This window comes from Mirounga leonina, unplaced genomic scaffold (genome assembly GCF_011800145.1).
Source record: "Mirounga leonina isolate KUSES-001 unplaced genomic scaffold, KU_Mleo_1.0 Mir_174, whole genome shotgun sequence".
Lineage (NCBI taxonomy): Eukaryota > Metazoa > Chordata > Mammalia > Carnivora > Phocidae > Mirounga > Mirounga leonina.
The window spans coordinates 68,121,446-68,136,572 of record NW_023270451.1 but is presented as its reverse complement, the minus strand read 5'-3'; the positions used below and the strand labels follow the sequence as shown (position 1 = coordinate 68,136,572).

The 15,127-nt window shown below is 38.9% G+C and overlaps 1 protein-coding gene across 5 annotated transcripts in view; it reads right to left on the bottom strand.

Moving 5' to 3' along the window:
* AHCYL2 (adenosylhomocysteinase like 2) overlaps window positions 1-15,127 on the bottom strand; it is a 164,589-nt gene that overhangs the window by 20,321 nt on the left and 129,141 nt on the right. For all 5 annotated transcript variants that reach the window (XM_035021081.1, XM_035021082.1, XM_035021085.1 and 2 more), the window contains 5 exons: window positions 14,783-14,883; window positions 7,336-7,438; window positions 5,817-5,911; window positions 3,083-3,189; window positions 1,656-1,772 (listed from right to left, as the gene is read on the bottom strand). In XM_035021081.1, coding sequence (XP_034876972.1) covers window positions 1,656-1,772; window positions 3,083-3,189; window positions 5,817-5,911; window positions 7,336-7,438; window positions 14,783-14,883 — 523 coding nt within the window. The remainder of the gene's footprint in view (window positions 1-1,655; window positions 1,773-3,082; window positions 3,190-5,816; window positions 5,912-7,335; window positions 7,439-14,782; window positions 14,884-15,127) is intronic.

Here is a 15,127-nt window from a genome sequence, read left to right as displayed (position 1 = left end):
AGAGAGAGAGGGAGGGAGAGAGAGATGTCTAGAAACAGACTTTCTTTCTTTTCTAAAGAAACAGACTTGTAACTACAGAGAACAAATTGATAAGTTACCAGAGGGAAGGTGGGTGGGAAGATGGGTGAAATAAGTGATAAGAATTAAGGAATGCACTTATGATGAACACCAAGTGATGTATGGAACTGCTGAATCACTATACTGTCCACCTGAAACTAATGTAACAGTGTATGTTAACATAAATACATAAATTTTTAAAAATATATCAATTAAGTGCAGAGGCATTTCTTGTTGAGTGAAGAGAGTAAGTCTGGCTGGGCTATTATCATACTCAAAAGTCATGGTTTAGGAGAATGGTCCTGGAATGGTTATCACAGCAAAGAAAATCAATAAATTTTATTTATGAGCTTCCTTTGCTTTACTCTTGAGCTTTTCTGCCTCTCTTCCCCAAGAGATATCAGGTGCAAAGCTATTCATCAAAGCTATTCACATAAGCTATAACACTTTTATGTAGCCAAAACAAGACACAGTCTATAAACAGACTGATGGATTGAGAATTCATTTAAATGTCCAATCTATCTGATAATACTATTGACTCTATAGAAATAATAATTACCAACAAACTGAATTTGCATTGAATACTTGCCCCCCTCCAAAAAGATTTTAAAGCAAGCAAAAAGCTTCCCCCCTAAGATAGAATTCAATCCAGAACTTAGTGTTCAGGGTTCTAGAAAGAAGGGCAAGGGAACTAATGTTGAACACCAGGTTCTTACCTTATCTCATTTAATCCTCCCAATAACTCTGTGATGTAGGTCTTATTGTCACCATTTTAGAGATGAGGAAATAGGCACAGAGAGGTTAAATAACTATTCCAAGACCTAAGTGATAGAGCCAACAATCAAACCAAGCCAGGCCTTCTGGCTCTAACACCTGTGGTGCTGTAAACTGCCTACGGTCCAGACTGGTTAGTAATGTGGCCCACAGGCCCTTTTGTAGCTTTTCCATTAACCTAAACATGATGGAAACCATTTGGCTTGGCAATATTCTAAACCAACTTAATGGTTTGACATAGGGAATTACTGAGTCTTCTGAACAAGGATGAAGGAATATCTGGACGCAAGTGTAGAAACAGAAACTGGGCATTAGAAGAACACAGCATTTGGTATATACCTAAGTAGATTTTGTCAGACTTGTAGTCATTACATATTTAAAAAACTAGAAATGCCTCTGGGATTGGCTCTTTGCTCACCACAACTTTCCAGATGGCCAGAGAATTATATGCTGGTTGGAATTTAAAAACTGGTAACATGACCTAGAATAGGAACACCAGGAACCTTTTCCCAAATCAACAAAGATTCTTAGCTGTTTATGACTTTAGTTACTGACTTGCAGGCCTGATAGGGTCACAAAGTAAAAACTTTGCCACCAATAGACAGAGGCTAGTCTGATTTTTTTTTTTTTTTTTAAAGTAAAATAGATGTGCTTTCATAGTATCCGGATAGCAACAGTAGATCTGGGTTATAAAATATTTAGTATGATGGTAGTGATAGATCAAGAGGTGCTTACATGAATCATTTCCGGAAATAACCAAAGCCAAAAAATTCAGAACCTCAATTCAACAACTCAAGTTCATTCCAAAGATAATAAAACATTACCCATCTAGAATTGATTCACGGCAACAGTAGAGGTTGTCAAATTTCTGTTTGGTGACCGAGTCATTAACGTTCATGGCTGGAACACACAGCTTCCCAGCCTTGGATAGCTGGTACAGCCTGAGGATGAGGGAAATCAAGAAGAACACAAAACAATGAGATACTGCAATCTACTGTCAGTTTCAAAACAAATTACAGAAATATGTTCATTGGGTAGACATGAGAGCATGAGACACACTAATTTCATCCCATTAGGTATATATAGAGAAATAAAGGCTACCTTTCTGAAGTCTGTATCCAGTTTAGAAATAAAAATCTTAGTTACAAGGCATGTGGGGAAAATCTTTGACCCACCTCTAAATTTTAAGGATTAAAATGTAAAATTTTATTTTTTTATTGTTTTTTAAAAAAAGATTTTATTTATTTGACAGAGAGAGAGAGCACAAGTAGGCAGAACGGCAGGCAGAGGGAGAGGGAGAAGCAGGCTCCCCACTGAGCAGGGAGCCCGATGCAGGACTCGATCCCAGGACCCTGGGATCATGACCTGAGCCAAAGGCAGACGCTTAACCAACTGAGCCACCCAGGCGCCCTAAAATGTAAAGTTTTAAATTGTTTATTGATTTTATTCCCCTTTTAAATTATATAAAGAGTAACTTTAAGTACTATTTTAATCCCACTACTCTAATGCAACAATTTTAACTTTCAAATAGCCTTAATTTTATAATCTCAATACATATACATCCTATAAATATGTATATCTACATACAGGAGTTTCATTTTAAGTTGAATTAACTAAAAAATTAGAACGAGGTGTTTTATTCAAAATTCATCCCTTTCTAAGAGTCTGAAGGTATGGTATATTCAGAAAGATCACAATATATTGAAGCAGTGATGGTGGCTTATTCAGAATTTACTTCCCTAAAACTTCCATTTCATACTTTCAGTTCTTGATGAGTGAATAATAGTAAACAGAAATTATTTCAATTTTACCGAGGGAATTACTGCTCATTTGAGAAACAGAACCCTAAATCCTTGTTCTGTTTCAAAATGTAAGCTCTATGAGGACCCAAGTTTTTGTCTGTTTTGCCCACTGCTAGATCCCTAGCACAGATCCTAGAAGTTCCTGGCTCACTGTAGAAGTTAAATAAATATCTATGGAATGAACGAATTCATCTAAAAAGGACAAGCAGTCATTTCATTACAACAACTAGAAAACATGAGGACAACACTTGTTCCCTTACCTGTCCCCCACTCCCAATTTTAGGTTTGTTATTTGCATTGTTTAAAAAAAAAAAAAAAAGTGTGCAGACTCAGATCTCATCACCTCATAGCATGTTCCCATTTTTAACATAATGTATTCTATAGGTATGTGATTATCAGCATATATATCTAGGCTGCATAACACCAGGTATGCCCATGTCAAATCTTACCTATGGACTCCAGTAACACTCTCCTCTACTATGCCCTTGATTTTCTTGAACATATTAGGATACTTCTTATAAATCCAGTGAGTAAGATCCCCTCCATCATCCAATATCTGCAATAATAAGCATCAATAATACCATTTATTTTACTGAAGGCTCAGGGCTTCCAGGTTGCTCTGGGTCTTTTATTCCAATTTCTAACTGCCAATTTACAGATATTTCAAATTCCCCATAGTTACGCAAAGTTACTTACAGCCAATATAGTGGCCAGTCATTATACTGAAGTAAAAGACAATGAGGGGTGAAAAGCCAAATTGTAATTCTCGCAGCCAAATGACCTTCCCACACAACACATCTACTATATCAAAACACACAGCAACGAAATGAGGATTTTCTTCTGAACTAATAGCTTAAGTGGTTATCTAGACAACTAGTTCTTGAATGCACTGTAGATATTCAGAAAGCCTGACCTCGATATTAGCATATTTCTACCAGTTATATTCAGGACTTCAAATATATTCAGTCAAGACTTAGTTTAAATAAAGCAAGATAATTAGTCTCCCTCCCAGAACAATGGGTTATAAAACTGTATTTGTTAATCCTTCACTTCTCCCAAAGCACAGGCACTCTCCTACCCAAAATATCAGGCAGCACTGAAGGGTTTTGCCTAGCGAAACCTCACACTCTCTATAAACCAAATTAAAAATAACTAGGGAACTGTGTAGCATGTAGGTGTGCAAGCATGCCTCTGAACAGCTCATCACTATTTCAGGTTGGGATTAAAGATAAACACAATGCTGTGCCCACTGGAGCTTTCATCAGCGGAGGAAAGTTTCTGAATTATAAATAAGCTAAAGAAAGACCAGCTTAGAATGCTCTTGGGCACTAGGCGGGGTGGCATTTCAGCCCTTCACCTAGCTGTCAGAAATGCTTAGCAGGACTTACCACATTATTGTACCTAGGAAGTCCCCACAGAACTGAGTTGTTCCCTACTGGTGTGCACCCATTTTGCAGTCTCATAAAATATCAACTCTACTACCAGTGCCCAAAATGCCATCCTGTGACCCCTCGGTACACAAAATCCCCCACCTCATGTCTACCACCTAATCTCTTTTTTTTGCTTCTACTCATGCTCTTGATCTCTTTTCTCTGACTCAACTGAAGTTTATTTGAGAGCAGGGATCCAAGGCAAGACTTTCATTAAAACACATTTGCTCCATTCTATAGGTTAATGCTCCATTTTCTCCCAGTAGAAACTCTTAGAACAGATGCCCTGAGAAATGAAGAGGCTTCTCAGAGTTTCTCTCTCCCTTTCTACATGTATGCAATCCCTCATAGAGTTCTTCCTTGCAGCCTCTGATCCCTAGCCACACAAAAAAATCAGAGATGAAAAAGCCTGAGCAATTGGAAACTCTGGTCTTAAGTCCCTATTCTTGTCTGCTTTTCTCTTTTAGCAGAGGTATCTAATACAGGCAGGTAGTTGCTATCCCTAATATTTATTTAATGAATGTAACCCATAATTCTCACCACCATGTTATTCTATTACAGAAATTCTTGCCACCAGGGAATCTACCTGAGGTTGGAAAGCAAATAAAAGTACTAGATTTTGACAGGATCCCAAGAGGAATGAGCTCTCTTTTCTGGGGTGACAATGGTTTTTATCCTTGTCTTATTTTCTTCATCAGCTTTCCCAGCAGTTTGTGCTGGCCCCATAGTCTGTAAATGCTCTCTGGTTGCAATCCCATGTCCTCCCCATGTTCTCGACTCTAAAATTAATGTTTTATTCCTGGTAGAAACCCCCTGGCATATCTCCCTTAGGTCTGTCAGTCATACTTCTTCCAGTCACCGTTAAACTCTGTGGGAATGAGCTGACTCATCTCACAGCTGACTCCTCCCTCCCTTTCAGGGTATTAACCCAGCTTCCTCAAACCAGCACGTGGTACAATGTAACCTGCATCACAGAATGCAGAAAAGAGGCTGTTTCTCTCTTTGTGTACCAAATGAGGCCTACTCTGCAATTTTTAGCGGCAAGCAATAGTTGGACTAGAGCTTCAAGGATTCTTTTTTCAGTTGATTCCTAATTTCTCCTCTCCTTCATATGCAAAATATTTGTGAAATAGGAGTGCTTCATACTTTGTGCAGCTTTTTGCTTCTCTGCGAATCTAATGTGCTATCCGCCTTCAAGAACTTGATCTTTTAAAAAATGAAACAAAAATAAAATGAAGCAAAATAAAAAACCCAAAACTTTTTGCCTAGGCATCTTTCTTAAAGTTGAGAATAAAGAGAAGAAATTTGAACTTGGAATCTCCTCAGGTTTACTATAAATTTAGCATGTGATTCTAGAGAAAAGCTAAGTACCACAGGAGCTGTGTGTGTATGTGTGTTTGTGTGTGCATTTTCCTTACTGTTATTGGAGGGGGGAAGTGGGTAGGGATGGTAACTCATTAACCTTGCTTTTGAACCAGCCACGTGTGAACCCTGAGCAGTATTTTAACGCTGCTGATGAATATAAATGTTTCTTAAGATCAGCACCAATTAATTTTACTACTTTGAGGCTAAGTTCAATATTCTTAGGGTACCCTAAACATAAGCAACCAGTTCTGCTGGAAGCCCAGATACATCAGATAGAAAAGCAAGCATTTTCCTTCCTTCCTGTTGGGACACCCTCTCCCAGGCCCTAGCCCCCGACTCTGTCCCCGCCAGACTCCTCCAGAATTGTGCTAGCAGAAATCTAACCTACCATGTTTGGCTGCCAGCCCTCCACATTCACACATCTGTCAATGCACCACCAAAAGTCATCTTCTGACTCTCCTTTCCAGGCAAAAACAGGGAATCCTGAGAAAAGGGAACAAAGAGAAACCATTAAAGCCTGAAAGAAGGGCTGCCCCTAAATTTTCACAAGATACTGGTTTGCCCCAATTCCAATTCTCTCTACTCCTTGGATTGGCTTTCTTCACTGATTAACACTGTCTTCAGCCCCTTCGTCCACTTCTTTGTCTTTGTTGGTCATTTTGCTCTTGATATATCAAAAAGGACAAACAAAAGGGACAAGAGTATGATGGGTGCTACAAATAGGACTAAAGGGACAAAAAGAACACATCAGAAATGAGTACTTCTTGATCCAGTCAAACTGGAAGTCTCACCATTTCCCAACTACACTTTGATCTTTCTTGCATCTATATTTTGGTCATCCCAGCTTCTTCATCAGGAGAACTCTCACACTCTTCTCCATCAGTTAAAATGTTGTCATAGGCCAGTTAAGTTTTATGTTCCTAACGAAGCCTGATTAACTGCAAGTGATCTCTCATGGAATCTGAACTTTAATAAGCTGCTTGCTTGTGCATTATATGTAGATTCATGACCTGTCGTGGCTTTTATCATATATGCCCTTGTATTATCATTATTTATATGTGTGTCTTTTCTCCTCGATCACAATATAAGATTCTTAGGGCAAAGATATGGTCTCATTTGTTCTTATATCTCTTAAAGTAGGCGCTAAACATTTGTTGGAAAAAAAAAGAATGTATATGTACAATTCACTGGGCTATATATTTAGTATTTGTGCCTTTTTATATACATATTTTATACATTAATAATAAAAATTTTGTAATGAATATAAATGAAAAGCAAATGAAATACTACAGTGCTAGCAAAAGGAGAGACATACATGCACCACAGAGCTTTCCCAGCATTTCTTAAGCGCTCTGAAGCAATAAGCATTTGGTACCCTGCTCTGTACTGTGCTGCCATAGAGGGAAGGCAAGAAACTAGCCAAGTCCAAATTTCTCTCTTTCTTTTGTCCTTCCTGTGTCATTAGCCATTGTGATCAAATATTAATCTGCCAGGTAAAGTCCTTTTTACTGCTGAAGCAGAAACACCAAACATTAAATCAGGACAAACTGCTGGAAAAATCCAGCAGGACCACAAAACTATGCCTGAAGCACTTTCTTTTCTAATCCATATTACCTTAGACAACGAGCAGTGTTCACTGGTGCTCTAATATTAGCAAGTCAAGGCAAAGCATTAACTAATAAGGGAATATTACACATAAGAAGACACTTGCCAACTGTAAAACAGAGCTACCTACATCATATTTTACAAGAGAAGCACAGAGGAGAGCTAACACACAAGAATAGGGATCCATTCCCCCAAGACAGCTCCTTTAATGTCAGTCTTTCTTAAAGATTTATATTGAATCCCTGGAACATTTTGGAGACTTACTTTAGCCAAAGACACAGAAGACAAGCCAAAGACCTTACCACTTTCTGCTAGGGCAGCAGCCACTTCATTGAGAGTGGAATAGATGTTGCAGGCTGCCCATCGGCACTGTGCCCCCAGCGCACCCAGAGTTTCCATAAGCACCTGCATTAAAGAGAAAAGCAGGAGATGAACAAGGCTAGCCAAACAATCGGTCGAGAATCAAGTTTATATATTTGACAACAAGAAAGTATATCGGGGGAACGCCTGGGTGGCTCAGTCAGTTAAGCGTCTGCCTTCGGCTCAGGTCATGATCCCAAGGTCCTGGGATCCAGTCCCGCATCAGGCTCCCCGCTCAGCAGGGAGTCTGCTTCTCCCTCTGCCTGCCGCTCCCTCTGCTTGTGTGCTCTCTCTCTCTCCCCCGACAAATAAATAAATAAAATCTTAAAAAAAAAAAATAGAAAGAAAGTATATCAGGAATAACTGAGGCTAGTGACTTTCAAACGGTGCTCTACAGAAATTCTTCCGTATTTTGAATAGAGGGCAATGGTAGGGGTAGGCATGCGGGAAGCCTCCAGCTGAGCTCTGTTTTTTCTACCTATTTTATATATTTGGGCTTCCTTATAAGACTTAATTAAGCCAAGGATTTTAGCCCCAAAACATTTTTAAAAAACCCCCAGTTTACAGTTTTGCTTCTTTTGAAGATGTAGAAAGCTGCAAGAGAAGTTCCTACCCTAACAACAAAAGCCAGGTAATCTACAAAGCCCTAACTTTTCTTGAGCCTATCAAAGAGCTGAGGTTGTAAAGCAACCAAGTGAACTGAACTCCAAAGTGACAAATCCCTTTAAGGAGCGAGGGAACACGGTTTCACCTCTGACAGAGCATGGGAGGAAGATGTGGGTGCCACACATGAGGATAAGAAAAAATGACCTAGAATTTCAATGAACTAGCAAAGGCTGAGTATTGGAGAGTATGTTGGTTTGGAATTTCCGACAGCCCTAGGCTCAAGGAGACTTCGGACTCACAGGCAAGCTCTCTTCCAGGGGCTTCTAGCCAGTGCTCACAAGAAAGACTGGGGCAAGGACCTGATCAGCCGTGCTCCAAGACAGGCATGAAACCTGGCGCTTTGCCACACTCTTCTCTCATAGGAAGCAAGAGCCTTAAGCTGTAGGAAGAGGAGCAGAAATTATGCCTGCCACCAGGGACCAAGCAAAGATCCACTGCTTCCGGGGAAGAGTGGAAGTAAAAACTCCCTGCTCCTTGGAGAGAAGCAGGAAACCCCCCCGGGCCCAGGACCCTGCACTGATAGAAAGCATAGGCACACATCAGAGATACTGCAGGTTCGGTTCCAGAGCACGACAATAAAGTGAATATCACAATAAAGCAAGTCAGATGAATGCTTTGGTTTCCTAGTACCTACAAAAGTTATGTTTCCACTATACTGTAGTCTATTAAGTATGCCATAGCACAATGTCTAAAAAAACAATGTACATGCTTTAATTTAAAAAATACCTTGTTGCTACAAAATGCTGTCACCTGAGCTTTCAGCAGGTCATAATCACTGATCTACAGATCACCATAACAAATAATAATGAAAAAGTCTGAAATATTTGTGAGAATTACCAAAATGTGACAGAGACATGAAGTGAGCAAATGCTGTTAGAAAAATGGTGCTGATTGACTTGCTTGATGCTTGGTTACCACAAACCTTCCTTTTGTAAAAAAAAAAGCAATTATCTGTGAAGTTCAATAAAACAAGGTATGACTGATAAAGATCTGTTACCTCTCCAGGAGAGGCAGGAAAATATCTCTTGCACAAGACCTATCACAGACACAAGGCAAATTTGGCTGGTACAGCAAGAAGAAGCAAGAACAATGAAGAAGCCCTATCCTCAGAGAGACCTACCTAAGACTGAGGCTGGACCAGGAGGGCCAAGAACCCCACTTGCCCTCACCATGAGCCTAGCTCTAGGAAACAATGAGCAGCAGCCTAGTGCAGCAGGTGGAGCATGCATTTGAAGAGCGAGATGACACTCTCTTCCCCCCACCCCCGTGGCAAGCATGTGTAGAAGCAACTGAAAGCTGAGAGTGAAGCCAGAACACTGAGGAGAGCCTTCTGGTAACCTCAAATCGCAATGTAACAGCTGCCCGCAACTGGAGGGATTTGAAGCCTATGGTGCAGGACAACAGAATTGAAATCCAGCCCAATTTATGACAATAATGGAAACTAACAAATTACCATTCATAATAAAATTTCAAGACACACAAAAAAGTGGAATAAACCACCCCCTCCCCACACCGTTGTCAAGAAATAAAGTATTCAAGAGAACAAGACTGTAAGTCAAACTAGATGCTTGATTAGACAGGAACTTTAAATTAGTTACAATTAATAGGTTTACATTAGGGGTCTAGTGAAAAGATGGACAACATCCATGAACAAATAGATAATTTCAGCAGAAAGATGGAAACAATAAAAATAAGTCAAATAGAAATGTCAGAAAAATTTTTCAAAAGTATTAGAGATTATGAATTCTTTCATCAGATTCATCACCAGACTGGGCATATCTGAGGATAGAATCAGTGAACTTGAAGATAGATCAATAAAAATTACCAAATTGAAATACAGAAAGAAAAAAGAGTGAGAATCAAAATCAGAACAGAGCATCCAAGATCTATGGGACATTATCAAATCTAACATACATGTAATTGGAGTCCTTGAAGGATGAGGAGAGAAGAAGGCATAAGAAATATATGAAGAGTTAGCAGGCAATTATTTTCCAAAATAAGAAATTAAAGAGAACCCAGGAACAATGATAGTCTAATAGCAAAGAACACAGCAGTGTCCAGATCCATTAAAAGGAACCAGGCTCCTTGGAGAAATGGCTGATTCCAGGTTAGAGCAGAGAATGTACAAGATAAGCTTAGATAATCATATACCAGAAGCAAGGAAGTGCTCAAAGAATGAAAAGGATATGTCAAAAGCAAGATGGAAGGGGGTCCCTCAGGACAAGTTTGGAATAATTTGAGCATCATGATAAATAGTGATAGTAATGGATTATAATCCATTAAATAAAATAGGAAACAATGATTCATGCAAATAAAAGTAAGTAAATAAATGAATAAATTTGAAAGCTTGATGAAGAATAGGATATTTACATAGCTTCATATTACTACCTCACGAAATACTTTTTAATTACAAAGCGGGAAAATAACTTCTACAGTGAAAAAGTCTAGCAGACACTACCTCAAGCAAAGGATCAAAATGAACATCATTTTGACAAATGATAAATCAAATCTAAATCAACATGCCACCTGATTGGATTCAATGAAAAAAATGCAGCATCATTTCTTACTAAAAACGCATGGCCCGAATTTAATAATGAGGAAGCATCAGGAAAAGTGGAATTGAGCACATTCTACAGAATAATTCATTTATAATTTTCAAAAGTGTCAAGGTCATGAAAGTCAAAGAAAGACTGATGAACTGTTCCAGACTAAAGGAGACTAAAAGGGGATGACAATTAATGAGATACATGAAGTCTGAGGATTAGATGGTAATATAAGTCAATGTTAATTTCCTGATTTTGAACAGCTGTACTGGTGAATGAGTGAATCTTCTTGTTTGTAAAAAACATGCACTGGGGCACCTGGGTGCCTCAGTTGTTAAGCGTCTGCCTTCGGCTCAGGTCATGATCCCAGGGTCCTGGGATCAAGCCCCGCATCATCTCCCTGCTCAACAGGGAGCCTGCTTCTCCCTCTCCCACTTCCCCTACTTGTGTTCCCTCTCTCACTGTCTCTCTCTCTGTCAAATAAATAAAATCTTAAAAAAAAAGAAAAAAGAAAATATGCACTAAAGTATTTGTGGGTGAAGGAGCATCAAGTTGGCAACTTACTCTCAAATGGCTAAGAAAAAAGTGATTGGTACAATACTTGCAACTTATCTATAAATCTGTGTTTATTTCAAATTTTAAAAATATTATTTTTTTAATTTTAATTTTTTTTTTTTTAAAGATCTTATTTACTTGAGAGAGAGAGAGAGTATGGGGGAAAGGGGAAGAGAGAAGGAGGCTCCCCGCTGAGCAGGGAGCCCAACTGGGGCTCAATCCCAGGACCCTGGGATCATGACCTAAGCCGAAGGCAGACACTTAACAACTGAGCCACCCAGGTGCCCCTAAAAATTATTTAAAAAAATTTATTCCACCGATTTGATCCTTACTTTTTTTTTTTTAAGAGTTTTATTTATTTGGCAGAGAGCAGGAGAGAGAGTGAGAAAAAGCACAAGCAGGGGGAGCAGCAGAGGGAGAGAAGGAGACTCCCTGCTGAGCAGGGAGCCCATCATGGGGCTCGATTCCAGAACCCTGGGGATCATGACTTGAGCCAAAGGCAGACGCTTAACCGACTGAGCCACCCAGGTGCCCCCAGAACCTGACTTACTTTTTTTTTTTTTTTTTTTTTAAGATTTTATTTATTTATTTGACGGAGACACAGTGAGAGAGGGAACACAAGCAGGGGGAGTGGGATAGGGAGAAGCAGACTTCCCGCGGAGCAGGGGGCCCGATGTGGGGCTCGATCCCAGGACCCTGGGATCATGACCTGAGCTGAAGGCAGATGCTTAATGACTGAGCCACCCAGGCGCCCAGTAGTTAACTCTGAGTACTGGTACTTTTCATGTTATAAAACTTCTATTTTCTAATATTTCTATGCTAAATAAAAATTCTAATTATGTTCTAATTAAAAAAAAAAAAAACTTGCAAACAACTCCACTAATTTAGGCTAACCCCCTAAAGTAATTTGTCCAAGGCCACGTAGTAAGTTAATAGCAGAACTACTCATATGTCTTAATTTCCAGTCTATACTACCTTTCAATACTTGATCCCGTTTTTTTCCCTCTCATTTTATTTTTCACCTTAAAGAAATTCTGAATTCCTATAGCTAGGATTCTTGAATTTGTCAAACAAAAGAGGGATACTGAGACTTACCTACAGAACAATATAAATTAACTAGAAGAGAAAAGTGATTGGGGCCAAGAATATAACAACTGTTCAAAGATTTCTAAGTCAAGACTGCTGGCTGTTAGGGCTCAAGCAGGAGTGAAGGTAGGCAGGTAGGAGTGGAAGGAGGACAGAGTTTAGAAGCTGGTTTAACCTGACTTTCAATCATCACTGTTTAGAGAGAGTAACAAAGGAATCTGGTTATTAGAAGGAACTATGGAAACACGCCTAAAAAATATAAATAGATCCAAGTCAATTAGAAACATGGATGGGAAATCATTAACTATGATAGCTAGTTCTGGAACATGGGATTATAGGAGACTGCCTTTTATGCTAATGATTGTGGTAATGATTGAGTATTATAAAATGAATATGAACCACTTTTGTAATCAGAAAAAGAAAATTGAGATTAAAAACAAAGCAAAATTCCTTTGTAATTATTTTTTTAAAGAAAAAAGAAAAAACATGGGGGAGGAAACAACGAAATATTAAAATTGGTAAACTAATTTTGATTACTCCATTCAAGAGAAAATAAAAGGGAACTTGAAAGGTGGTAATGTTTGGTGAGCCAGGGGGTAAAAAAGAAACTAGATATAATTTAGCAACATGAGACAGTACAGAAGCACTTACTATTTTAAGCCACCACACTTAAGTCTCATGTCCCTGACTGGGGAAGCCCAAAAAAGATTCCAAGAGAGTTTCTGCCTCGATTCATTAGTCTGTAGCTCCAAAAAGAGACAGCTTTTCAATTTATTATATTAATTTTGGGCAGTCGAGGTATTTTTTTCCCTTAGAGAACATGTAATCCGGAAGTCTCATGGTAAAGATGTTAACATTAGCTGTCTGGGTCTTAAGGACTCTCTGCTGTACTTAATCAGGAATGTGGCCAAATAAGTGTTATGCTTCAGGAGATAATCTTCTGAAAGTTGATTTAACCATACAGATGACCTGAGTCTTAAAAATCACACAAAAGATTTCAGACCAATTCTCAATACATCAATTTCCTGTAGTGGTCTCATAATGGTTGTCAATTCAATATCTCTTACATCTTTGATGATGGCTCTGAGTCAGTGGTTCTCAACAGAGAGCTCTGGAAAACTGCAGGGGCATTTTTGGTTGTCACAGTAATTGGGAGGGGAATGCTCTTGGCATTTAGTGATCAGGACCAAAGGTTTTGACATTTTGAAAGTACAGGACAGTCTCTTACAACAAAAGCCACGCCACATTTAGTACAGTTTTCAAATGTTCCAATGAAAGTTCACATGTGTGAGAACCGATTTATAATGATCTAAGTTTAGAATCTTATTCTACTTTACACGTTAACAAAAAATATTTTTGTAGTTTTAATACAAAATAATAATTATTATTATTGTGTGTAAATTAATAGAAAACACATACTCTTTGTTGTTTAGAAATTTAAAAAGTTGTTTATAGTTTATTGTAATATGATTCAGAAAATCATATAATTTGGCAATGCACTCTGATGCTCTAGAACCAGTAACACATTTCTATCTACATTTGTGGCATTCTCATTCAACTAATGTTATGAGGAAGTACAAGTACCTGAGTATTTCACTATGCTTGTGCCCAAGCATTTACATATTGAAACACACATTATTTCATTATAAATTTCTTTTATTCTTCCTTCATATTTCAGTTAAGATTTTATATTAATTAAAAAAAATATGTACCGAGGTATGTTATATTTGAATTTCATTCTAAGATAATATGGGGCGTTGAAAAAGTATTTTTTATGAAAAGGAGACACTGAATCTGATAGGGGTGAGAATCGCCATTCTAAATCAATCATGGTAACACCAGTCCTCTCAGCAGGACTGGTGGGCCATGGGCATGTGACCCAGTTCGACAACACATGATGGAATATCCTGGAGGACTTCTGGGAAAGGTTTTCTTGCTCTTGGGGGAGAAGAAGAAATGATCCCTACTTTCCACATCAATTTGTGATGGCTCAAAGAGCTGTAATCATCTTGCTATGAACCTGAGGATGAAGTAAGCAAGTGACAAGGCAGCTCCAAGAAAAATCACAGACAGATGAGATTAGAGCCCTGAGATCCCGCAAGTGCCCCTTACCTCTGGACTCCTAGCTATGCAATATAATAAATTCCTTTATGTATGAGCCAGGTTGGATCAGGTTTTCTCTCACTTGCAGCTGAAAGCAGCCGAAGAGAGCTGCCTTATAGAAATGACACTGGAAGGGAAGATAAGGGGAAAGCAACGCAGCACAGAGAAAGCATAAACTTGGGACTCAGATATATTGAAGTTCAAGTCTGGATTCTATGATTTTACTAGCTATATAACCTTGGACAAACTACTTAAACACTCGGAGCCTCAGCTTCCTCATCTGTAAAATAGAAACAGGAATACCTGCTTTACCTGGCCATTAGGAGGATTAATGAATTAACACTTGCTCTTAACCTGCTGCTTAGCAGGTAGCAAGCACTCAATAGCTGGTGGCTATTATCGACTATTATTATGTGGAGAAGGAAAAAGGACTCACAGCAGTCTGAGCAGTGATGTGTGTGCAACCCACAATTTTGGCTCCAGCCAAAGGTTTTTCTCCTTGAGCTCTCTTCCTCAAAGCCATCAGTGCAGGCATTTCTGAAAAGGCACAATACATACACAGCACTATTAGAGAGGAGGGAATGAGAGAGAAAGAATAAACAGAAGAACTTATTCTCTTGAGAGAAGACTCTTCCCCTGATCAGGTTCTGTTAGATTGGGCTTCTCAAGAGATCAAGACATTGAACCTGATTTTTCATTCTAAGAGACTTTCAGAGGCAAATGTTCCAGAGTTCGGATGCCTTGTATCCCAGTCCTCCTTATCCACTCTCTTTCCCTTTTC